This window comes from Parasteatoda tepidariorum, chromosome 4 (assembly GCF_982258835.1).
Source record: "Parasteatoda tepidariorum strain Cologne lab strain chromosome 4, Ptep-v5.0, whole genome shotgun sequence".
NCBI classification, from domain to species: domain Eukaryota; kingdom Metazoa; phylum Arthropoda; class Arachnida; order Araneae; family Theridiidae; genus Parasteatoda; species Parasteatoda tepidariorum.
The window spans coordinates 98,902,165-98,929,763 of NC_141758.1; the positions used below are offsets into that span (position 1 = coordinate 98,902,165).

The 27,599-nt window shown below is 28.6% G+C and overlaps 1 protein-coding gene across 1 annotated transcript; it reads right to left on the minus strand.

Moving 5' to 3' along the window:
• Positions 1-131: 131 nt before the first annotated feature.
• LOC107450008 (polypeptide N-acetylgalactosaminyltransferase 13) lies at positions 132-26,955 on the minus strand. Its single transcript, XM_087161792.1, has 13 exons — positions 26,672-26,955; positions 22,951-23,340; positions 21,486-21,654; positions 18,854-19,020; positions 18,712-18,767; positions 17,738-17,889; positions 16,827-16,997; positions 15,784-15,901; positions 14,392-14,572; positions 11,809-11,948; positions 9,073-9,171; positions 3,124-3,258; positions 132-589 (listed from the first exon to the last, which is right to left on the minus strand). Exons 2-13 carry the CDS (start codon positions 23,165-23,167, stop codon positions 434-436), a joined length of 1,761 nt encoding a protein of 586 aa, XP_087017918.1. The 5' UTR covers positions 23,168-23,340; positions 26,672-26,955; the 3' UTR covers positions 132-433.
• Positions 26,956-27,599: the final 644 nt, after the last annotated feature.

Below are 27,599 nucleotides of genomic sequence, written 5' to 3' on the forward strand. Positions count from 1 at the left end.
AATTTTCAGTCTTGGCCTTTTTTCCAACTTGCACCCATGCTTTTTTATTACACATGAAATTCAGGGAGCTACTTTATAAATTCATACGCTGTTAATAAAGACATTTATGTTTAAAATAAACAAAAACAGAATACCAAAATATATACTTTTTATTACAATTATTGTTTTTTACCCCTTAAAAAGATTGCAGAGTGCATTTCTCAAAAGAAAAACCAGGTACAATATGAAAACATATTTACTAAAAGAATATGAAACAATAGATATATATGGAATGTTGTAGTTGGTCTTTAAAATAATAAGTTTTTATCAAAAGTAAAACTATTAGACTTGATCAAATGAAAAGTCAATAAATAACAACAAAAAACGAACAAAAGAAAAAGAGGAAAATTTTTGCAGTGATTATTAAGTAACAGAGCCCATTGTTATTGGAATATTAGAGGGAAGTGTCAGCTTGCCACTTGAAGTTGGTGTTCATAACCCATTTTTGTGATTGCTGACCATCACATTTCTTGAGTGTGGGAAGTGTGATATCATCATCGTCTGGCTTATCTAAGCAACGGCCCGTCTGGGAATGTGTGATTGTTTGTTCCTGAAATTGAGAATATTGCTTTCATCACTTTAGATGTGTTTCGCGGAGAAAATAGAGTAGCGAATTTCAAGTAAACAACATTGTTTTCAATCCGTTCACTCAATAAATACAAAAGTTGTAAAACAATTTTTGATATCTACACATTGATATGAACTTAACGAGTAAGACAGTTTTAGTTTCTCTGATAACAGTATTTAGTAAATGGCATTACCCAGGGTGCATAGCCAAATTATTCAACAAAAAATAAGCACCTTTTAAGCACTTTTCAAGCACTCAAAAAATATTTCTAAGCATTCAAAAAATATTTTAAGCACTTAAAAAAATATCATAATTAGGCAGGATTGAAAAGTTTTTGACAATTGATGGTTTTATCTTGTTTTAAGCACCATGTAAAAAAAAACTTTTGGCATTGTTTTTGATAATTGCCAAAAATCACGAAATTTTGAATCATGTATAATGATAGGCGTTTTTATACGATACGGACTGTCAATTCGCCGAAATAGATAAGGGTTGAATTAATTGTGAAAACGATGAATAGAACAATGTGAACTATGTCGTTTTGCATATTTCGAAGCAAAAATCAACATAGTAAAGGAAAAATTTCATTTTGAAAAAGGGAAAATTAATCATTTTTAAAAACACTCAATGAAAAAAGCACCTTTAATGGCTTTTAAAGAAACGAAATAAGCACCTTTAAGCACTTTTTAAAAATGCTACGCACCCTTTTACTTTATTAAAATTTATTGATTTATTAAACATTGATTTATTAAGCATTGATTTATTAAACATTTTTATAGAAATATAATTTTCTGCCAAATAATTTTTTAAAATTACTTTTTTATTCTTAAAGATTTTAAGCCATATGAGGTACAATTTTTTTAATCTTATTTAATTAAATAATCTCAACATATGTAGTTTAAACTTAAAACTAAATTATTTAAATAAGTTCTGAGAAATAAAAACTTAAAAATAAGGCTTTAAAAAAAAAAAAATATTTACATCTCAGAAACTATTTAACTAATTCTACACAAACATTTCAGACATAAATATTTTATATTAAAAAAAAGTACAGGCAAATGTTATAAACAGCTTATAAAAAAAATCACAAAATAATATTTGAGAAGTTATATAGATAGTTGCAGATCACAAATTTAAATAAACTCAATAAAAGAAAGTTTTAAATGTTTGTTTTTTTTCCTTTTAAAGCAATTAACTTTTTCTAGGCGTAATTCAGATTACTTTCTGCCTAATTGTTAAAAATCAAAATTTTAGGAAGATAAGAAATATTTATCCCTTTCCCTTATCACAAATATTTCAAACTGCATTTTTTTATTAGTTCGATTATTATATTAGTTGAATAACAAAAAATGTTAATAGCTGATACAACAAGAAGTGTTGTTAATTACAAGTGCAGGTACATGTTTGTAATGATAGGAATAATATAATTTCCAATTTTCGGCCCATAAAATATGGAGATTGGGAAAAGCATTGAACCCTGGGATATTTAAAATTTTTAATACTGCAATGGCAACACCAGCATTTTATTTTTACCCTTAACTAATAGATGGCAGCACTGCAAAAGTCAGTATCTGAAGCTTTAAAGGATAAGAAATTTCATCCCTTAAAACTAGATTTACTTTTCACTCTATTCTCATTTTCTAAACATTAAGTTTTAAAAATATTTAAAATAATTTTTTTGGTTAAAGAAAAAAAAAAGAATTTTAAATGTTTCAGTTTTTAGAAAATGAGGATATTTTATTTGGATTGCCCACAATTTTCATTTCTTTTAAACCATGTACCTTTGGATAATAAGGCATATTGTACCTTAAAACGCATTCCATAATTTTTGTAAATAATACTATAATATGCAATACAATAATATGCATATTTTTTTACACCTTTTACTATAAGTAATCTAAAAGATATCTTTTACTATATAATCTGTTCCTTATCTGCAATAATGGATTTTTTCCCAGTTATCAGCAATGTTACAGAATTTTTTATTTTAAATCTTTTTACTTCTCATTTGGAATTTCTTTTGTTGTGCGGCAATTCAAAGAAATCTTATCTAAAAAATCCAAAATTGAAAGTTATTTTTAAGAAAAAGTATAGGACAAAACACTTTTTTTAAATATAAGACACTTACAAACTAAGGTAAACAACGTTAAAGAGCACAAAAATATCTTTGTGCTCTTTAACGTTGTCTACCTTAGTTTGTATTTTAGCACAAAGGTCGCCCACTTGTGTATTTATAAGACACTTTATGGCATTTTTTTTCTTCTCAAAAATATGAGAAAAATAGAAAATATGGGACAACTAAGATGTCTGTGTAAAGGGGATAAATATATAATTACAATAATTTTCCACATTTCATGCATAAAAAAAAAAGAAAAAAATTTGACCTGTTACATATCTGTGAAAAGTTCAATTCTTTTTTAAATTTCTTTATTTGTTCTAAACTTAGCTGGATTAAAATATATGACTAATCATGTCACATAACAAAAATTATAAATAAAATGCCAAAGAAGAAATACCTCTTTACTGAAAGACCACATCTGATTGCCGCCCATACCATGACAACGCAATAATTTGACAGGACCTTCACTCGAAGCGGCATCCAGACAGTTGTCATCGGACATGATTTGCTGACGTTTGGTATATGCAAACACCTATGCGATATGTCACAAGTTATTTATGCTAAAACACAAAATCAGGAAAAAGGCAGACCATTTTTAAGCATTGAAAATCAATTTTGCTTTAAGAGGATGCAGAAATTTTTCATCACGAAGTCTCTTTCTCCTTCATTAGTAATTTAAAGTGTAGAAAAAGTTAATTCAGACAAACCTAGAGTACGCCACGAAGTTTTAAATACTGAAAAGAAAATTTTAAAATATACAAATGAAAATAAATTAAGAGATAACTTAGGAATACGCAACAGAGAAGTTCTCTTTTAATAATTTGTTTGCATTTTAATATTTTGAAGTATTTTTTTCAGCAAATTGAAATTTCATGACTTACTACATTATATTTATTTTAAATTGGTAATGAAGGAGAAAAATAGTTTTTAGACGAAAATTTTTCTCCGCAGTATGTTGCCCTCTTAAGCAAGCCTCCATTTATGTTTATAATAAACAATAAATATTAACCTTTCAAGTATTGAGTCCCTATGCAAAATTATACAGTGCACAAAATAAAGAAAAAGAATATCCCGCATAACTTTTGTTGTAGTGATCATGGGTGAAAGTGGTCAATTAGTACCAAGACTGAAAATTTTTGTAGGAATTTTTTTTCTTAATTTGCAGTTAAAAAGGTTATTGGAAACATTTTCGAAGAATTATCACGTTCGATTTATTTTAAACAAGATATTCTACATACATCTAAAGAATCTTAATTATATATGTTTAATAGCATAAAATTTAATGAGCTTTTATATTCTTGATAAAATAACTGTTTACATCTAAATATGAAACAGTTAAGATAACTACTCTACAAAAAATGTTTGAATTTAACTTTAACATATAATTACTTTGATTGAATTTTAATTTAGAAACATTAAATAATCTCACAAAGTATAATTACCAATGAATAATTATACCTTTCAGTAAGTTTAACTTCAAAATTATTTTTAAAATAACAATATATTAGACCAAAATGTTAATTTCAATGCGTAATTAAGACAACAAAAGAATTTTAAATATTGAAATTCCCTACAAATTGACATTTTTTTTATTTAAAAAAATTACGAACATTAAAAAATATTTACAAAGTAATATGAGTATTAAATTAAAATAAAAACACTTAACATGATTTTTTTATATATTTACAGTTAATATAATTGGGAACACCAAGGTTCAACAAAAATAGTACAAATTACAAAATGATCTAGTTGCAATAAAAATCAATTATTAATATTTTTCAATAAATAATTTTATAAAAGATACTTCATAGAACATTAACATATACACTTTCTAATGAGTTACAGTTATTTCATAGTAATAATAATTTTGGTAATTCTAAACTTCTAAAGACATTCTTCTAAAAACATTAAGTAGTGTCAATTTGCATCATTAATAATCATTTAAAAAATTTCATTAAGCAATATAAAAATTTTCTAACTTAATGTACTTCTATACTGAAAATATTTTTTTACATATTTACAATTAATGAAACTGTAGGCACCAACCATAAAAATAATCTAATTGCAATAAAAATAAAACTCAGGCAGTAGTAATATACTGAATATTATTAAATTCAAAAATATTTACCAACAAATAATAAAGTATATCTCATTACACTTTCCATAATAGGTTGCAGTTCTATTAAAGAAACAATATTTTTGGAAATTATTCAAAATTTACTAACCATTATTTCGAAGTACAATAACAAACTTCCTTCTAAATATTAAGAATTAAAAATACTGATTTTTTTTAAATTTGAAAATGAAATTTATGAATTCTAAAAAAATAAGTAACAAGAACATTCATACTTAATATAATTAAATTGTTTTCATCATAACAAAACACATTAAAAAATGATTATCTACACTACTTTCACATATCTCTTATAAAATCTCATCTTAAGTAAATAACAGATATAAATGAAAAATGGACAAATAAACAGTATTTCACACTAAAAAAGTTACCAAAACATAATTGACAAAAAAAAAATTTTAAATCATTTTTTAGAAAAAAAACTAGTGATTTTGCTAGTTTTTAAAACTTTCTTAGGAGGTAAATTTTTTGGACTACTTGGTGCACTTCTTTTTAAGTTGTCAGAAACATTCTCATTAATTGGTGCAGGATCTAAGTCCTTGTTAGCTGTTAAAGGCTCTAAGTCCATGTTAGCTGTTAAAGGCTCTAAGTCCTTGTTGGTTGTTAAAGGCTCTAAGTCCTTGTTGGTTGTTAAAGGCTCTAAGTCCTTGTCATTTGAAGAAGGAACATTTGAAGGTTCTTCTTTACCAGAAGAATGCATGACCTTTTTATCTCCACCTCTCTCTTTAGTGTTCCCTGCACAGATTTTTGAAACTCGTTTCCGAGTAAAATTTGAAACTCGCTTACTTTTTTTTTCAACTAAAAAATCTTTATAAGATTTGTAAGCATTGTGAACATATTTTCTCATTAAAGGATTTGGCTTTAAATCAACTGATGATATTTGTCTTCTTCTTAAGTTATACTTAATTATTGACACTGCTTCATAATTTTCAGTTGTCAAAACTGACCTATCATCAGTCACAATATCATCCATGATATTAAAAGTCCCTTCTACAAGGGGCCCTGAAAAAATTGACAATAAGGCTTTCACCAATAGAGAAAGTAGGGAAAATCTTGGTTCACCTTCACTGTTTTTCAACTCAAAAATATGTGCCCACCAATCACTATCGATTCTAGTTATCTTTGATTTTTCAAGTTTATCAACATCATTGTCAATTGCATACCTCCGCACTTCTTCAAGAAACGATGGATTTTTTTCTTTTGGGATAACATTAGAAAGGGCTTCAGCTAATTTGCTGAAAGCAATAAAGGTTGATCCTCGTCTTCTGACTGCAGGGTTTAAACAAGATAAATAGAGAAGTGTTTTATTTTTGAGGGGAAGATTATGCAACAAATAGATACTAGAGGCTACAAACGCCTCTCTTAGCTTCGTATAAAATTCCTTCAAATAAGTTGGTTTCAGGTCATTCCTCATCAGATGAGCAAAATTCCCAACATCTAAGTATTTGTCCTTTCTTTGTTTGGAAATGTCCTTCACATCAAGTTCAAGAAGTTTTTGAACACTTTCTCTGGGAATATGCTCTGGTTCCATGAACATTGAAAGGAATTCTTTACAAAGAAAAAACACTTCCTCGTGGACTAAATGCATATTCGGAACTTCACTTTGAAATTTCTTTGTAAAAGAATTGAATTTAATGAGAATCCCCCGGTAAAATCTGATCAAAAACAAGTACTTCTCTCTCTGATTAAATAGCACAATTAAAATAGCATCTTTTCGTTTCTGACCAGCAGCTGAACTTTTTTGTTTTCCAATGGTAACCATTAATTTACTGATCTCTCCTTTTTGCACCTCAGAAACATCTCTAGAAGTGTAAAGAGACTCCTCATATGATGAATTTTTTTCCCGCTCTTCCTGTGCTAAAAAGGAACTATAAAAAAGAAAAAGAGCATCATCTAAGAGAGCAAGTCTCTCACAAACTTGAAAGAGGTGGAGGAATCTTGTAGGAATCAATCTAATGACATTCCTCGCAACATCGAAATTTAGAAGACATTGCAATTCAAAAAAATATGATTTCAGTTTGGGAGAATCTTGGATATCATAATAAATATTACTGCATACATTTTCAATATAATTGTCAAAATGACTGCAAAATTGCTTAGCAGCATTATTGACTATGTGCACAATATCCCCATGAATATCCAATAGGAATATATTTTCTTTCCTCATCAAAGTTTCAAAACCTTTGACTGATCCTCGCATGGTTGAACAATTATCAACCAAGCAGCTTATGATCTGCTGGGGAGAGAGACCATTTTCTTTGATCAAACCAAGGACCTTATCAAAAATATTTTTTGATGTGGCTATGTTTTCTTTTTTAGAACCTAAAAAATCAGTCACAACAATTTTTTGACTGTCGTCAAAATATCGCAACAAAACATTAATAATTTTGTCCGAAGCATTATTAGTAGCTTCATCCACATTGATGGAAAAAAATTTTCCCTTCAATTCAGCTGCTAACTCTGCACGCATGCATTTTGCAGTTCCGTGCGTAGTTATATAAGTTGCAGCAGTTCTAGACATAGATAGGTTTTTAAGAGCTACCTTGTCTGCAGATAAACATTTGCCCAACTCAATTAATTTCGGAGGAATTGCAAAAGGCAAGCAATTTTCACTAATAAATGCCGTAACAATTGCTTTTTGATCGGCAATTCTGTCAGCCAACGATAACGGAGCGATCACTGCAGACGTCCCAGGCAATGTTTGCGTCAATTCCTGGCTAGCAAATCGATTTATGTGATCTTTGTCTTGGCTGTGTTTCGTGAGCACTTTTTTCCCGTTGTTTGCATACTTGAGTTTTTTCGAACAAATAACACAATAGCAACATCCGGCTTCTTGAATCTTCCGACACCATTCGGCAAAAGGGCGGTCTTTAGAATCCTTATCCTGCAACCACTCCCATCTCCATTTATTTTTTACTGATTTATCATCGAAATCATTTCCAACCTTAACATAGGAATCAGAATTCATCTTAAAAAATTCGTTAGAATAAACAACTGTTTCTCTGAAACGCGTGGTGAAATAAAATGTAAACACAATCAAATTGCCAGATTTCAATTTCAGAAAGCTTTCCAACAATCAAGGCTGAACTAGATCTGTTTACAAGCGCGAGTAAACGAACCCCAATAGCCGACGGGTACGAGAATCCTAAGAGGGTGGGGTCGAGATTAGCGCATGCGCCGTAACCCCATCCACGTTCCTCCCACAAGAACCGGTTTAATGAAGGTAGAGGCATCTTCTCCCTACGTACGGACGGAATCGCAAGAACCTGCGGAGTTCTAGGTTCTCGGAAATGGCTCCCAATATTTTCGCAGAAGAACAAAAACTTCCGTCCTAATTTCCGTCCTTCATTTTATTCAAAGACGGAAATCCGTCCCAGGACGGAAATACTTTCACCCATGGTAGTGATGGGATTTTGAGGTACAAAGTGTCAATCTTAATGGCTTTCTATCTTCAGCTTTTTCAGAAATTTTCTTTTGGTTTTCCAATTTATGTCTTTTCGGTGCACCAGTCAACTACGCTCTAAGAATTTTTATATAAGTGTTTAATATTTTTATCGATATTGTTATACCTCTACCAAAATTTATGATAGCTTCAAATGATTAAAAAAAAATTTTTTTTTAATAATTTTGGTAAGAAAAAAGCAACTTATAAGTAACTACACGTTTTTGCTGAAAGTAAATTAGTTTATGGTTCTCATTACTATAATTTAATGACCATTGAATTCCTATAGTTAATTGTATATAGGTAATTAAGAAATGGATTGAATTTTTGTAATGACAAATTCAAATCTTAAAAAATTTGATACTGCATTTTTTTTTTAAATTTTATTATAAATAAATGAAGGTCTCATTAAAATACATAGTTTATGAAAATGTGGATAGAATTATTCAATTTTTTTTTAATATAAAATAACTAAAGAGTACTGAAATTTCATAAAATCATAAACCCAGTAAGATAGATCTCTTAAATACTTAGTTCAATGAGTGGGTAGTTTCTCCAAAGAAACTTGCTGACTCATAATTGATTGCTGACTCACGGGACCAAACATGTGTTTCATGTAAAGTGATATTTCACATTAAGCGGTTTTGAGTTAATGAGGTTCGGCTGTATTTCTTTAATAAAATAAATCACTATTTCCGCAAAAAAAAGTTTAATTAAAAAATTCTAAATGAAACACAAAAAATATCAAACAATAAGGCAAAAGTAATTACTTGGTTTCCTCCAAGGCCATGGCAAGAACCCATCGCAACATTTTCTCCACTTTTACGACCAAATGTATCTAAGCAATTAGCACTTTCAATGTTTTTAATCTGCAAAAATAAATAAATAAATAAACGATACTGAATAATAAGACAATTTTGGAAAAGAAAGATCAACTTCTTGTGATAATATGAAATATTTTTTTAAAAAAGGGGCTTTTTAACCACAAGAAGTTAGGTTGATAGGTTTTAAAGGTACTCAAAAATTACTGAATTACTAATATTTTTATTTTTAAAAACATATTTAGTAATTTCACCTTAAGTCATATCACTTCAAAATGTCTTTGCTTATTGAATTATTTCCAAGAGCCAATTTTGTGTTTAAAATAATCATTTGGCTAAATATTGTTTTTAATCATAGCTTAATTTACTTAAAATGCTTCACTAATTTCAACTGCAACTAAACATTTAAAAAAACAAAATTTGCGAAAAACATTGTATAATTATTGAGTTGCCAAGCCCAATTTTTTTTTTTTTTTTAATAAACTGAACAAAGGTAAATTCTAATTTTCAAAATAACCATAGCTGATATCTTCTAAAAATAGCAAATAAGTAAAGGTTCCACAATTCAGCATTGTTTTAAAAATATCAAAATAGGAAAAATTTAATTAATCAAGTTTCTTTTCCTAAAAAATTTGAAATTTCAAATTGAGTAGAATATGACACTTCAGACCTTTCAGTACAATTTGTGGTTGATTCGAAGTATCTCATTTTTGCAATTTTATAATTGTTCATTTTGTTTTAAGATGTAAACAGGCTTCAATAAACTAACTTTTATAAATTATTAAATAAATTTCTAAATTTTCTGAATTATGCATTCTAAATTATGCTTCTTTAAAGCATAATTCGGCTGAAAAGTGGTAAGTTTTAAAACGATTACATAATAAGTTCAATTCAACTGAAAAGTGGTAAGATTTAATATGATTACATTATAAGTTTAATTATATACGCACATATTTATAAACTTGAATAGCAGTAAAAAAAAATTGTTATTTCTAAAAATGATTAATAATTTTTATAATCAAGTTTGTTTAAAAGTGGTAAGATTTAATATGATTACATTATAAGTTTAATTATATACGACATATTTATAAACTTGAATAGCAATAAAAAAATTTTTTATTTCCAAAAATGATTAATAATTTTTATAATCAAGTTTGTTTAAAACGATGAACCAAAAAATTTTTTTACTTATTTAATTAATTATTTATTTTTGCCACTTATAGCTGCAATCAAGTAAATAACAAAAATACATACATATATATATATATATATATATATATATATATATATATATATATATATATATATATATATATATATATATATATATATATATATCAAAACTTTTTTGTTCATTATTGTCTTGGAAATTAAAAATTATTATAATAAACATAAAAACAAATAGTTAAATTAGCACAAGATTCAGGTATTTTATGTACATTTACTAAATGAACCAAAAACATTTCTTTTTGAAATGCTGCAGGATTGGAAGAAAATTGAATCTTTAAAACGAAGCAAACCTACATATGTAAGTTCTCTTTCATGGAGTGAAATACAACTCTGAAGGGAACATATTAATATGTCCCTAAAAAGTTGTCAAATCGGGTTTACAATTACTGGGGATAAGAACATGATTTAGTAGTGTGTTGTTCACATTAAAAATGTGTTTCTGGAGAAGACAATCGGCTTTTCTAAATAGAATTAGCATTTTAGTGAAAATAGTTGCAGTTATGTTACTAAGCTTTTTACCTAGTATGTCCAGAAACAAAATAATATAGAATTTATAGTGATGAAAAAAGCAACATTTTACAACTCTTCAAAACTAAAGACAATAGGAACTATTTCTGTGAAAGATAGTTTATTGTAATTAATGTGGAAATTACGCTTTACCTTTAAAAAGTATTTAAGTATAACCCAAAGCCAATCTATTATAAATAACAGCTCTTTTTAAATTACATTGCAATTGTAAAATAAATAAAGAAAATTCTGAACCAAATCTTCATTATTTCCCTTTAAATATTGCCTCAAAGTTTTAAACCAATTAATTGAATAAAACTGAAAGAATTTTGGAAATTTTTGGCTTAAACACCTGAAGTGAAAATAGTATTTTTCTTAAACTCAATTTTAAAATATAATGGACACGATTCTTCATAAATATCACTATCTTATTGAAATTTTTCACGCTCTTTTTTTAAAATAGAACTTATAGGATAATGAATGCAAGAAATATTTTTTATTTAATCTTAACTTATTTTTCAAGTCAATATATGGTCTCGAAAAAAAATATCTTACTCGTTAACAAAATATACTTATTTCAGTATGTTTTGTTTTCCTTTGTTATTTCAGTATTCTATTTACAGATTGTCAATGAAATAGTATTGTGTGTTATTTGTTTGATAAATTATATAAGGTTTTACATAAATGCCTTGATAAAATAATAAGAATTAAAAAATACTGACATTCTGACAACCAATAGGACAAATTAAAAATAAGCCTCAAGATATTACATTAATAGTATTTTTTTTTTTTTTTTTAAAGTTTTCAAGTTGCCAATTATTGAAAAAGCAGTTCTCATAAAAAAAAAAAAATACCTGTAAGTTATTGCAACAACAACAAAAAAAACGGTAAACACTTACTGAAATTCAAGAAATCAATTATAAACCAACAAAAAATTTATCTACTTACTTCACCAAGATAAAAATAGTCAAGTGGCATTTGAGACTCCGGGTATATATTTTCTAAATACCAACGGAAATTTTTACATTTTAAATCAGAACGCAACCTCTTCCTTTCAGTCAAATCACCTATATCAGCTTGACGAGCACCTGAAAAATACATCATTTAATATATAAAAATATTCTCGAAATCAAGGCACATTTTTCCCTTTATTAAAGTTTCTAAAAAAATCATATGTGTCGATCCACTGCAGTTAATTTAGCAAAATATTACATTATATTTGGGTTTTTTCTGTTAACACCTTGTAAGTAGAAAGCAAAGGTATTGAATGTATCATAAAAGATTAAAATTTGCATTTAGTTTAAATGTTGTAAGAATCCATGGTTTTCTTTAGTTAAACTGTGTAAGCATCAACATTCTATTGTTTACTATAGACAGGTTACATGCAGACCCGGATTATACCTTTCGTAAGCCCTAGGCACAGAGCCGGATTATACCTTTCATGGGCCCTAGGCATAGCCGTTTTTGGGCCCTCCCCTCCTTCCCCCACTCCTCCCCTCTTTTCAAAATATATGCAAAAATTTTCTTGCATATTTTTTTTAACATTTTTATTAATATGGATTTTAATTTACAAATTTGTTTATCGAATTTTATCTGCAATACCGACATACTACCTATATTGCAGTTGATATCGATAATACCATTATGATTAGTTCAATCGATAACAATGTTAAAGATAAACTTGTGAATACTTTTCCTTACGTTCACATTGCATTAAGTATATATTTGTCGATTCTTGGATCAAATGCAAAAGGAGAAAGATCTTTCTCCAGATTAAAATTGATGAAAAATTATTTGCGTTCAACAATGATCGTTTGGCATTGCTCGCACTTATGCCTATTGAATACGACATTTTGCGTAGTTTTGGAATTCGACAGCTAATACAAGATTTCGTTGAATCCAAAAATCGCGAAAAATAGATCATAAGATTCTGCAAAATAATTTATTACCGAAAAATATTATACTTTTATATGTATCTTCATAATTTTGTGCAAAATACACTTGTTGTTTTTAAAGCTAAATTATTTTTGTCAACAAATTTTTTTCTCCCAAGTTTTTCGTAGGCCCCTGAATTTCGTAGGCCCTAGGCACGTGCCTAGTGTGCCTATAGGTTAATCCGGCCCTGGTTACATGTAAAAACCATGTGATCCTCACTGCACATGACATGAAAATTCATCCTACTTGGATAACCACTTTTCAGGGGTGATTGTGACACAAAGTGAAAAACCCTAAACATTTTAAGTGCAAAAAAAAAAAAAAAAAAAAAAACGATATCAAAATAACAGTTTACATACCATATTTGTTTCTTATTTAATATAATTTTTTGAACTAACATTTTTAATTTAATTACCTACTAATAAAGAATATCACACCTTTATAGTAACTACAGGGTAGCTGCTACATTTTAGATTTTCAAATTCATGACTTTCTATGACTAATTCTAAGAACTTTTCATGACTTAACAAAGTTACTATTTTCTCTGATAAAAACAGAATAATACATTTAAAAAGCATTATAATAACATTAATAATAGGTGTAACCAAAACTGTTATACTCTGCATCTCTATATTTATAGATTTTAAATTTAAAAAACAGAGTAAAGAAAGAGTTGAAGCAATAAAATAGCTGAACAAATATTTTTTTTTTCCTGCAGAATTATATTCTAAAGATACTTTTCTTGTTCATCAAAAAGGAAAGAAATACTCCCGATTTTTCCGTTCTCATTTCCGAATAAAAAAAAAATTTGCCAGAGACTGGCTTGCTTCAGCTAGAATTTTAAATTGATAGAATAAAAAATAACAAGTAATAATACTAATTCTGAAATCACAGAAGAAGTTTAAAAGATACTTTGCTCTAGAAATAATGTTTCTCTTTCATTTTTTGAAAGAGCACCATAATTTTTAAAGAACATGATAAAAACCTTTTATATTTTAATAAATTACGACTCTGAGTGGGGATTTTGTTACAAATTCAGATATTCGGAACACCGTGAAATTGGGGGGGGGGATTCCTTTTTAAGAATGAAATTTTTCGGAGACCTAAATCCATGACTTCCCATGATTTTTTTTAAAAAAATAGTTAAAATCATGACATTTCATGACAAATTTTGTTACATACCGAAATTCATGACTTTCCAGGTGCGCGGATACCCTGTAACTAATTCAAGAAAAAAATTTCTTCTTACAAGAATCGCGATATTGAACCAGGTATCCCAACACTGGATATATAAAAACGGGCTTTCACTGCAATAATTAAATCTACTCAATCAGCTTAAAAATGTATGATCTTCACAGGTTTCAAAAACTGTTATTATTTTTTATGAATAATTTCACTATACAGTTTTATACGGATGTTACTCCAGGCATCCCAACACTGGATACCTGGTGCAATTGTTCAGGTAAGGGTACCCAACATTGTGTAATTAGAAATGATAATCGAGCATTTGGACGTCAGCTAGGCGAGGGTAACAAGTTTGGATAAAGAAATTGTAGCCAGCACATTTAAGTGAATAGGAAGAGAGCAATAACTCACCGGGGTTTATAGCATAGTAGAAATCTTTCCATTCATCTAACCAAACTTCTGCAAGACGGGCATTATTGTGGTTAACCACTTTGCTCGTGCCTCCAGGAAAAGTGTAGGGTGTAGATTTCCTGAACACATGGCCTACATGAGAGCATGTGACTATTTCCAGGGTACCTCCACACATCCAAATCTAGATTTTAAAAAAATTACATCAATCCTCATCATCAATAAATGATGCATAGGTCATAAAAGAAAAAACGTTTAAGTAAAAAAATGATGTTCGAATCAGACAAGTACATATTTTACATGTAATTTTATTCGATGTATAAAACTTTCAGTGAGTTTATTTCAACCTCCTTAAAGAATATATTTATATTTTCATAATTTTGATCATTTGAAAGAATATCTTAAGGTTTAAGCTCAGTCACAGGTAGCGTAGCCAAATTATTCAACAAAAAATAAGCACTTTTCAAGCACTCAAAAAATATTTTTAAGCACTTTAAAAAATATCATAATTAGGCAGAGTTGGAAAGCTTTTGATAATCGACGGTTTTATCTCGTTTTAACCCTAATGTCATAAACAAAAAAAAACCCTTTTTGCCTTGTTTTTGACAATTGCAAAAATCATGAAATTTTGAATCATGTAAAACGAATAGCGTTTTCATATGCTATGGGCAAACTATACGCCGAAATAGATTGGGGTTGAATTAAATATGAAAATGTTGAATAGAACAAAGTGAACTGTGTCTTTTTGCATAATTCGAAGCGAAAATCAACATAGTAAAGGAAAAATCTTATTTTGAAAAAGGGAAAATTAAGCACTTTTTAAAAACACTCAATGGAAAAAGCAGGCTTTAAGGGCTTTTAAAAAATTAAATAAGCACCTTTAAGCACTCTTTAAAAACGTTACACACCCTGAGTCAGGGCTGCCACTGATAACTGTAAAAAAAATTCCCTGTGTTTTCCCAGCACATATTATACACAATATATTAAAAGGAAACACACATTCACTGCGATCTTGTGAACTGTATTAGAATAAAGATACTAGTTTTAGTTGCTGAAAAAACTTGGAGAAATAAGAAACAGCTCAATATAAAACAAATTATGCTATAATAAATTAAATAATATAATATAGCTGCACTATCATCTTTAAATATCCCAAAGATTGTGCTTTGAGAGGTTCTGCATTTTTAAAAAAACAAAAATAAGAAATAAAAATATCTGTTTTTACCCTGTACATATTATACACAATATATTATGTGCACATTGATAAAAAAAAGAATTCATATTTTCCATTTTATTATCTAAACAGTATCAGAAACTTATGTATTTGTACTGAGTATTTGTATCTTTCCATGAGTCATTTGGTATAGCTGTGTTTAAAAATTGTAAGTAACATACTCGAAATGAAAGTTCCAAGTTTTCTCCACCCCAAATGTGCATTCCTTCATCATATTTTCCAATCTCAATGAAGAAATCTCGATCGATTGAGAAAAGTCCACCAGCCATGGTTGGGGTTCTGGAAAAAAAAAAAAAAAAGAATGATGAATAACATTCTTTTTTTCATAAACTTCATTGAATTTCTTAATTGCTGTTACTTTACATTGTTTATTTAACACATTTGCTGCCACTAAAAATGATATTTCCATCCTCAGAAGCCAGATTACAAAACAGGGTTTTAATAGTTTAAATGTTCCTTATATTTTACTAGGAAAACCCGAAAAACGAAGAAACATATTATTTCCTTGTTTAAAGAGCATTTTTTTCCGACGCTCTGGAGCGTCAGTGGCACACAGTCTCAACCTATCTTCGTGAACACCACTGACGCTCCAGCGTGTGTGATCAATATTCTCAGAAATTACTAGCATATTGCATAAAATAGCAGCTTAAAAGGAATAAAACGGAATACCATTCAAGTATATGTAGTACCATTTATGAAACAATACTGAAAATATTTACAAATAATAAGCACAATATACAGATATTGGGAGTCATGCACATAAAAAAATTCAAACAAAAGTTTTGAAAACCAACCACAAAAAATTAAAAAATAATGTTTCACTAACGTGCCGAAACAACCTCTCCGTTCAACTCCCAAAGCCACACTTAACACAGAGCATATAACTTATCACAGTCGATCGACGCGCTAGCACATCGTCGGCATGCCAGGAGGTGCTGCTCTGACGTGCTAGTGCATCGGTGGCAGCGAACGTGTTAACTTCGGAATGTAGCTAAAAAGTAATTCGATAAAAAGCTTAACATATTATAGCTTCAAATTACGCAGAGGTACAAATTCAAAATGTCACAAAAGGAAATAAAGAAAAAAAATTTCATCAAAATTAATGCAGCTTATAACTTTATTTTAAAACTTAACATAAATAATCAAACGACCGGAAAGTAATACATAAAATAGTAAAATGCATATATATATATATCTTCCTTACCTGAGAGGTTGAGTGCGATCTCCCCCTCTTCTGTCAACTTCACGCTGGGGAACACGATACCACCGAAAGTTGAGTTTCCAATTGAAACCACCCCATGTCATATCTGAAGCTGGCACATACTCAAAAGTTTCATCACTGATGACATCAATAATGGGGCACACAACTCTCTTCCTAATAAAATGTTTTGTAACAATGTTTTAATAAAACAAAACAACTTAATATCCTAACCAAGATATTAATTCAAGACAAAATTCATGGAAAACAATAATACCCACTACAATGCAAAAGAATTTATTTGATTACTATTGATAGAGAAAAAAAAAGCATTGATAAACTTTTTAAAATATAAAAAACTTAGTTTTTTACGTTTAAAAAGTTTACTTACCAACAAGAAAATCACAATCGTTTTTATATTATACTACATGAAATCATGATACGCCTACAACTCATACTCAAGCTTCCAACACATTCAACAATTTCCGTATGTCAAGCAAAAAAAATTTTTTTTTTACTATTAACTACTTTAGAACTTTAAATTAACTAGAAGTTTAAAATATTTTAATTGAAAACATTGCAAAATCAAACACAATCCTCATTATCACAAAATAGAGAATTTATATAGATGTATAATGAAGTTGGGCTTATAATGAGCGATTTGAAAACTTGGTCCAGAGGGCTGAAAGTGTTAAAAAAAATAACAATAATAAATTTATTCTGTTTTTAACTTTTATCTGAGATTTAAGGGATAAATAAACCATAAAAATTTCCTCAGAGACAGGGAGTCTTCAGCCAGTGGGAAAGGAACCCACGACCTCTTGGACATGGGCCCAGTGCCCTACCAGCCAGACTATCTCGGCCCAGATATATACTAATTGAAGAAATTCTTCCAAATGAACAAAATACATTATTACCTATCTTGAGCTATGCGAGACAGAAGAGGTTCCAGCCACCCTTTGGTGCACTCACAGTGCGCATCCAGAAATGTTATGATCTGTCCTGTAGTGGCAGCTGCACCAATAAGCCGGGCCCTTATCAAACCTGACCTCCTGCCAGTACGCATCACCTAAAACATCAATTAAGCCTCTTTAAAACAATTTTCTTGTATAACAATAGAAAAATATATAGTTAAATATAAAAAATTTAAAAAAACTTAAACTTTTAAAAACATATTTCAAAATACGATTCTTTTTAGACTTAAAACAAAATTGATTTTCTTTGAATTAAATGATAGTCTGAACGTCATAGAGTAGAATCTTTTATTTTTGAATGGCAATATTATTTTATGATTTTTAAAATCATATAATATTAAGGGTTTATAAAAGATTCCTTTGAATTCCCTATAAATAAGTTTGTCTGTACACAGAGAAATAAGCTCACGATTTGCCAAATAATATTTGAAAAGAAAAAATTATTCACAAAACTCAACAAGTACACCAAAAGTGGAAATAAAACTGTTTTTAGAAAAGTGGAGTTTTCATAATTCTACAACAAAGACCTTTCTTTTCTTTTTCTTAATGGTGGGCACTTGGGTCCATTTCCCATGGGCCACAGAATTGCTACTCTCTTATCGCTACCCAGTGGACACCTGAGGCTAGACCACGGCGGTGCTGCCCACGTCATACAACCAAAAACTCGGTTATAGGGCGGGTTACAACCACACGACAGAAAGGACATAGAACACAGAGAAAGTTACATCCATGCCTATGGTCGGATTCGAACCCACAACCACTGGCCCCATACAGTAACCACTGGACCAGTGATTTGCATAACAGAGATCTAAACACTCTATAAATGATAGAAAGGAATGATGTCATGTAAAAGTCAAAATTAAAATGGTGATGAGGTGAAAATGATATGAGTAAAGTAATACTTATTCATTACTTACTTTGGTAGGTATGCTGAGTTTGGCAACATAGTTTTCTAGTTTTTGTTGAAGATAATCTAAAACAAAATTTACTCAGTAAAAATAACCTTTTATTTAAAAAAAAAAAACATTTCCTGCATGCAGAATGAGAGTTGTTATTTACTTCGTTCACTAGCATCATCCACAAGAATAATTTCGGCAATTAAAGAAGCGGGTGAAGTGCGAATAACACTGTGAACTGTACGTAATAAGGTAGACCAAGCTTCATTGTGGAAAACAATAACAATACTGGTGGTAGGTAGAAGTTGAGGATATTCTTTGTTTCTGCACCTAAAACATAAATTAAATGTGGCTTACTCAACACTAAACATACCATAACTGGTCAAATGACCGTTTAAGAACTTTTGCATCGAAAATGCACTTATCATCTTATCATTTTTGCACATTTGACAGCATGATTTTTTTCTAACAATTATATACAGTTAATATTCTTTTTTTGTATTTTATTTGTTTTGAATAACACTTGTCAAATACCTATTTCTATCACAACCGGTCATATGACCAGGAGAGCAATTTATTGCTATATAAGGTTATCAAATCAGAAATTACAATGTAATGTGTGTTCAATGTGTTGCATTCGATTAGTTGCACATATCTGCAGAAACTGTTGCGTAATTAGTTCAATCAGAATAACTGTGAATTCAAATTTCAAACAAGTACCTAAAATTTTAGAGTGGCATTTTTGTGCAAGAAAGGGTGACAAAAAGAAAATGTTTTGGTAAGTAGCTTATATTTTATTTTGATAGCTTCACTTCATTTCTGTTAGTTTTTACCCAGAAAAATTTCAAAACAATCAAGACAGCACAAGTTCTTAGAAGAAATAATATTAATTATAAGAATTATAATTCTTATAATTATTTTTAAGAATTTGATAAGAATTATAGAAATAATAATAATTAGAAGAAATATGTTTACAGAAAATGTACAATGAAAACACTTTGTATATGTAAAAAATGTGTTGAGCAATGAATTAGAAATTCTTATTCTTTGTATTTACAATACATAAAAATTTGCAATATACAATTTTGCTTAGTTATAATAAAGTTTTTTTAATTAACTTTGGTCTGAATGTCTTAGTTCACAATCTCTATCAATTAACCCTGAATTTCAAAAATGTTATGCATTTCAAGTCCTCAAATGGAGCTTACGAACACTGTGGTAGATAGTAAAATAATCAATTTATCAGATAAATTTAGTACTTTGTTGTTTAGAATTATATTTAAATTTTTAATAAAGAACAAAAGAAGTTTTAAACTGATTTTTATAAATGAGGCTTGTTTCATTATGTATAAGTAACACTTATTTAAATATCCAAGCATGCAATAATCTGCGCAAAAATTCTATTTTAAAAAGGATTTTTTAAGGAAATTTACTCAAATTTAAGGAGTTTTCTAAAACATACAAAAACAAGTAGAATTTTTTTGAAAAATTGGCATGATTCTGTTAAATTCCATCGTAAAATAATTCTATTGCTGCCAACCTGGATAGAAAAAAATCTAGCAGATTTCACAAAATAATATTAATTTCGTGATAATTTCTACAAAATGTGCTAAATATTTTACACTGTGAGAATTGTAGGGATTTTTATAGTCATCAAAATAGAAAAATTGCAATATTTTCCAAATTATGATTAACATTAAATGAACTTGAAATGTTATGTATTATGTTTACTCATAATTTTAAATGGTAATAAGCATTTAATTCATCAACGATAGTTAAAAGGTTATTTAATTAACTTCAAAAGTTGAGTTCTGAATAAAAATAAATTTAACATTTTAGAACGAAAAAAGTTTTTAACTGATTTTTATAAATGAGAGTCACTTCATTATGCATTAGTAACACTCACTTAAATATTCAAGCAAACTATCATTTGCGCAAAAATTTGATTTCAATAGGGATTTTAAAAGGAAACTTATAGTGAACTGGGGTCAATACGCCGGAAATAATTTTTTCTCCCATATCAAGAAATTTTCTATATATGCAACAAGTCAATTTACCAGACAACACACCAAATTTTTTTTTTTTTAAAGTTTTATATGTAATAACTGCTTTCATCAACCAGCTGAACAAAGCAAACTTTCTGCAAAACTAACTTTCTACTTTTAAGCTCTGCACTGACTAAAAAATTTCAATGTATGATTTGTAGACTGCGCTTGTATAAATTGCAATATGTAGTTCTAAAATATCAGAAATGTAATATGAATTATGGTGGGTAAGTCATACATTTTGTTTTTTACAAATCGAAACAAAAGGCTTCGCAAGCTGCAAAAATGAAAATTGTGATGTAAAGCTGGCGCTATATATTTAGTATTATATAAAAATAATAAATACAGTGGAACCTGTCTAAATTGACCACCCTCGGGACCAAGTCCAATGGTCACTATATAGGGGTGGTCACTTTATGAAGACTCTTTAAATAAAACTTGTAGAAAATGGTCACCTTACTCAGGTGCTCACTTTTACAGGTTCCACTGTATTTCAAATACTTTCCAGGTCTCGTATCTCTCTTTTCTTTTTTTAAAAGAAAAAAAAACTTAATGTTTGACAATTTTTGTCTGATTTAAGCATTAAGAGATTACTATTTTATTTTCACAATTTCAGACATAGTTAAATGTTATGACACTTACAATTAATAAAATTCACATGATTATCAAATCTTTTCAAATCCTGTAAGGTATTAGGCAAGGTAAAACAAAAGTGATTAATATAAATTTTAAACAAACATAATAGCATACCCTTCCATTCGCACATCAATAATACTTCTGTTCAATGCAATACGATCACTGGCTAATAAATTAAATTGATTCAATTTGAATTTCTCATTTTTTAAAGGTTCTTCTTCTTTAGGAATAACAACTGCTTTTCCTTTCTCTCCTGGCCAATGGGAAGGATTGCTTTTGTACTCTAGAATTGAACAATTTTGTATAAATAAAGATAGTTACAAAACATTAAATGGCAATGCATTTAAAATTTAAATAATATTTATAATTTAAATAACCAAATATAAATAAGAAAAATTTAATAGCAGATATTTTTTAGGAAAAGAATTTCTTAACTCTTTGTATTGTTTGTAATTAATAAATTTTACAAAGAATCAAAATGGCAATTAACAAAATCAATTATTTAAAATTTAATATTTAATTCTATTACCTTAATGCTTTACATATTATAAGCCAGGGGTCAGTCTAGATTTTTTTTAAGAGGTACTACCTATTTTGTGGAAATTTAGACATAATTTGTGAAAATTAAAAATTATGTTAAAAATTCAACACAAAAATATGGTAAAGTAAGAAAATATTTTCACAAATTGTCACAACAAATAAAAATCATTTATGACTGATAAATGTCGATATATTTTTCCCCATACTGCCCCCATTTTACAAAAACAATTTTGCCATTGTAAATTTTGGACTAAAAATTGTATCCAAATTACAAAATCCATAAGAATCATTGTCAATAGTTAAATTTCAATTTGAATTTAATAAAAACATGCATTTAACGTACTAATACTAGAAGCTATTTTTTATGAGAACATTTTCAACTGGGTCATACAGAAATAAGTTTCATAGAAAAAAAATGGTTCGTAAAAAAAATAAAGGTTTGTTAGAATAAATTTACAATAGTATTCAAGATAATGAGTTAAATATTTAGATTCAAAACAATATTTTTATGAAGAAAAAAAACTTATTTGTCATTGTAAATTTTGGGCTAAAAATTGTATCTAAATTACAAAATCCATAAAAATCATTGTCAATTGTTAAATTTCAATTTGAATTTAATAAAAACATGCATTTAACAGTACTAGTACTAGAAGTTATCTTTTATGAGAATGTTTTTAACTGGGTCATACAGAAAAAAATTTCACATAAAAAAATAAAGGTTTGTTAGAATATATTTACAAAAGTATTTAAGATAATGAGTTAAACATTTAGATTCATAACAATATTTTTATGGAAAAAAAAACTTATTTGCCAGCCCTAAATATCTGGTCCATAATCGTTAAATGGTAAGCGGAAATTTTGCACTCTTATGTAAGATACATTGAAAATCTGATAATTTTTATTTCGTATTGTGCACCAAAAAATAGTTTTGAAATTCTAATTTTAAAAAAAATTCTTCAAAGTGTGGAAATAAATTCCTCATATTTCACAGCTTGACACAATCTCATCTTTTGAAAATATAAAAATATAGATCACTCACCAACAGCCTTCCACTTGACAAATTTTCCATTAGGAGCAGTTGGTGATTTAGAAGACAATTGCACTGTGTCTTGCACCACAGAAGAAGTCTTTTTACTACACCAGCTATTGCTACCTACACAGTCTGTATAATACATCAAAACTATAACTCCTAGCGTAAACCATATTAATGATGTGAGAATAATTATTTTACACGTGTATAATCGAAAACGGAGCATCTTTGTAGGGAAGCTAAGAAAAATTTATGATGATGATGATACTAAGAAAACTTCTATTCAAATTAAATATAAACATTGTCATGGATGTGAATACACAAGTTATCCTATTTAGTCCTCCATAGTCAATCTTACTAAGGAAATTTTTGACACTATCATGCTCGTCACATCACAACCTAAAAAGAAAGAGGCATTTAATATTGTGTTATAACAGTGTTCTCCTTAATTGTTTTCAGAAGGGCAGTTCACCCTGCCTGCCCTTTAATCCCTACAATATAAATGCACCCTTTTTGGTAAAATAAGCCACCCGTCCCTTAAAAACATTGCCTTTTTATTCGTATAACATTTGCAAAAAAATTCATTCATTCATCAGTCAATAAGCACAGATATAAATCTTCTCTCTATTGGTAGAAAAAACAAATTTAAAAAAAGTTTTGGAGAATTAAGGCCTTTGCCCCCTTTACTGTGACATTTATTTTTAAAAAAATTGACAAATAATGGAATTTCTTTTAACTGTTTAATATTGTTCTTTATATTATTATAAAAGTTAAAAAATGGTTTCTTATTTCAAAAATAAAATTTTAAATGTAGTAACTATTGAAGTTATGATTTTTGCATACACATAAAAAAGTAATGAATTATGCACACATCTTATTCAATTAGAGCAAATTAAACAAAATTTTGAAACTAAATATAATATAACTAGTATAATATAATATAAAAACACATCAATATGATTTTCAACAGGGTTGGAGTTTTTGCCGGCAAAAAGGGGTTTTTGCCAGGACAGGGGCAAATACCTGGTAAAAACCGGCAAAAACTGGTAAAAACCGGCAAAAACCAAATTATCTAAATTGCTGATTAAATATTATTACAAAATACTTGAAACAAATTTAAATCAATCATAAGGAATAATAATTTTGATACATTACATGAAAAAATTATTTTTAACATATTAATAATTAATATAATGGTAATAATTTTTAAAAGATTGAAAGTTTGTGATCTCTTTTCATTTTAGAATCCTAAAATAAATGATTTTTTACAAATAAATAAATATTATTTGTATAATATTATTATTTATTATAAAAATTTATTATTTGTACAATAATTAACTACACATATTGATAGATATTTTATGGTTTAAATTATAGTTATATTAATTTAAAATAAGTTCATTTCACTGGAAAAAGAAAAGAATAATCACAAATTTTCCAATCAATAATGTTTTAAACTACTAAAATGATATATTATTACATTATCATTTAATTATGGAATAATAATTTTGTTAATTTTTTTGTAATTATTTATATTTATAGTATATATATTTCAATTTTAGGAATAATTTTGTGTCAAAAATGTGTTTTTGTCCTCTCATCTTGGAAAATATAGGTTTTTGCCACTTTTTGCCAATTTGCTTGGCAAAAACCTGTTTTTGCCAGGACGGTTTTTACCGCTATTTACCATGGTTTTTTCCACCTGTGGCAAAATCTTGCCAACCCTGATTTTCAATACATAAATTTTACATATCTTTTCCCTCCAGGGCCGGATTAAGCGTACGCGGGACCATAGTCCATTCAAATTTTTGGGGCCCTACGATTAAGTTGTTTTTCTCGTATATTTTTTATTTGTTCAAATATAAAAGTATTTATATATCTTTTCATTTAAGAAAGCATATTTAGAATTAAAATAAATAATAATAAATTAAATTTTACTTTATTTTGTTAAATTAGAACTAAAAAATAATCATAACATTTTAAAGAAATTTTAATATATATTTAAAATTGATTTATTTTTTAAAAAATCATTGTTTTTCTTAATTTTTTTAAATTCCTTTTCAAAAAATCAAAGAAATTTGAATTGTTAACAATGACTTAAACAAGAAGTTTTATTTTAAGTGACAAATACTATATTATAATTTTAACTTTCTCTATGATTATACTAATTTTCTTACACTTTTCTTTGTTTTTTATACATTTTATATTTTTGCGATAAAATAAAAACTTATAGTTGTTCTGCTTCTGAACCTGTATTATAGTTGTTCTGCACTGATGAAAACACAAAATGATGGGCTTCATCAACAATCAAAAATATATACATTTATTTTACAAATTCCATATTATTAGGGTGGTGCCCTTCAGAGAATTAAAAATAAAAAATTATCTTCATTGAAGCCGATGCTTTAAATCCGGCGTTCAGTGGCAGACTACTATTTCATATTGTTTTACGACACATGGCTTTAGCCCTCCGGTGGGAAAGACTTTAAAACAAAACTTACAACAGTTACTTTTCTCAACAACTGAAATTTAGAATAGTGTGATTAAGCAAAATATGTGAACTGTTTGCAATTTCAAATTAATATTGAAATGTACAGGTTTAGAATTTTCTACAGTGAAAAGTCTTCGAAACTTCAGTATTCAAAAAAGTATACAAAAGCTAGACGTTAAGAACGTATCCAATGAGCGATCAAAACGAGCATTGGATTGCGAAACAATCCAAAATCAACTTCGAAAGCAGTTCCAGGGGTTGACACAAAGGGAATTTTTAGGATTTTTATAGTCATCAAAAAAAAACTGCAATATTTTCCAGTTATGATTAACATTAAATGAACTCGAAATTTTATGCATTATGTTTTCTCTTAATTCTGAATAGTAATAAGTATTTAATTCATCAAAGATAGTTAACTGAATTTTATAAGGGCTTCTTTATGCGAAATTTTATGCATTATGTTTTCTCTTAATTCTGAATAGTAATAAGTATTTAATTCATCAAAGATAGTTAACTGAATTTTATAAGGGCTTCTTTATGCATTAGTAACACGTATTTAAATATTCAAGCAAGCAACAATCAGTGTAAAAATTCCATTTTAATAGGGACTTTTTGAGGAAACCTACTCAAGTTTAGGGAATTTTCAAAAGTGTCTAAAAACCAAGAGAATTTCTATTAAACCAGTAGAAACTGGCAAAATGCAGTAGTCTATTGGAAAATCCAGTACAGTTGGAAGCTATACAATAAGCAAGGTATTCTTTGTTATAAACAGTAGGGGCAGATAAGCCTTCATCCTTTTTTTTTATTGCCAACCACATTTTGATATTTGGAATTTAAGGAAGTTCGGCAACTGGAAATTTTTGACAACCTTAGTCTATGGCTCCCTAGATTCCAATTGCCCATGCTTTTCGCCGGTTTTGAGTTTTAGAATATAGGCAACTATTAAGAATTCGGGTTGGGAATTTCCGTTTCCGATACGGATTTCAGACAGTATACGATACAGAAATATCCCCGTAAAAAATCATTAAAACACTTTTTCATGTACATGAATAGAAACCTAGCTTTTTTCGGCTCAGTTCTTAATGCAAGTTCTGTCAACTTCAATTTAATACAGTACCAGAAATGCATAATCTTAAAATATCATTAAATAATATATAATCTTAAAATATCATTAAATAATGCATAATCTTAAATTATCAGCTTTTAAATACATAATTAATTAAGCATCCCGGAACTTACCATCACAACTGCTTTCAGTAGAATTTTTATAGTTTCAATTAAATTTACATATCAAAAGAAGTCAACAACACCACAGAACAATTGCATTTCAACCTGACAGGCAGTCTTGACACTGTAATGTAAATGAAAACTTTCGTTCATTGTGTTCACGAACGAACAGTATTTTGGATCTATAAGTAAATAAGAATGAATGACTAAATAACGAATCTTTGTAAGGAAATAGAGAAAAAATCTTTGCAAACGCCAGTGTTCTGTTGGCGATCGCAGCGCTCGAATACGCCATCTGGGGAGAGATCTTACCTTTGGCCCTTCTCCCTTTCCTGTCCTCCTCGTTTTAGTTGTATAGGAAGGTACTACGATATTTTCGCTTTTCTTAATATTTTTCCTTTTTATTGAATAAAGATATCTTTTAAAATTTCCGTGATGCTTCTCTTTAGAACTATGTTTAATGTAGTTTTCAGTTCCACATAGTGTTCCAACTTAAAAGATTTTAATAGATATGAAAATCATGAGAGAAAGTGACGTATTTTCTTCCTCTATGACTCTCCGCACGCTATTGGGGAAAGCATGCGAAATGTTGCCATAGGTAGAGAGTTCTGCTTCACGCCACCTGCAACCCATTTCGGTCACCAATATCGTTAACCCTACAGATCTGCCGCAACTTCTGAACTTGGGTGCGCTAAAGCTATCCTCTCGGCTCTCGCCAAGATTTAACAGATGACGTGTTCTACGAAAAGCCAGGTTTACACGGTAGGGAAAAAGGCACCACTTTAGGCTTGAAAACATGTGTCAGTTTGAATAAAGCTCTGAATACTTAGATAAAATAGTGATGTGCCGCCATCATAGTAACTGCAACTCTCTTGTAACAGCAACTTTCAATGCTGAAATACTCCCACACGGTCAACACATCTTTGAGAAATCTCTGAGA

Excerpts from the sequence above, each read along its gene's own strand:
- LOC107450008 (XM_087161792.1), bottom strand. The coding sequence starts at position 23,167 with ATGCTCCGTTTTCGATTATACACGTGTAAAATAATTATTCTCACATCA. Across the intron at positions 18,768-18,853 it reads GGATGATGCTAGTGAACGAA|ATTATCTTCAACAAAAACTA; the intron begins GTAAATAACAAC and ends ATTTTGTTTTAG. Across the intron at positions 17,890-18,711 it reads AACTCAGCATACCTACCAAA|GTGATGCGTACTGGCAGGAG; the intron begins GTAAGTAATGAA and ends TTGATGTTTTAG.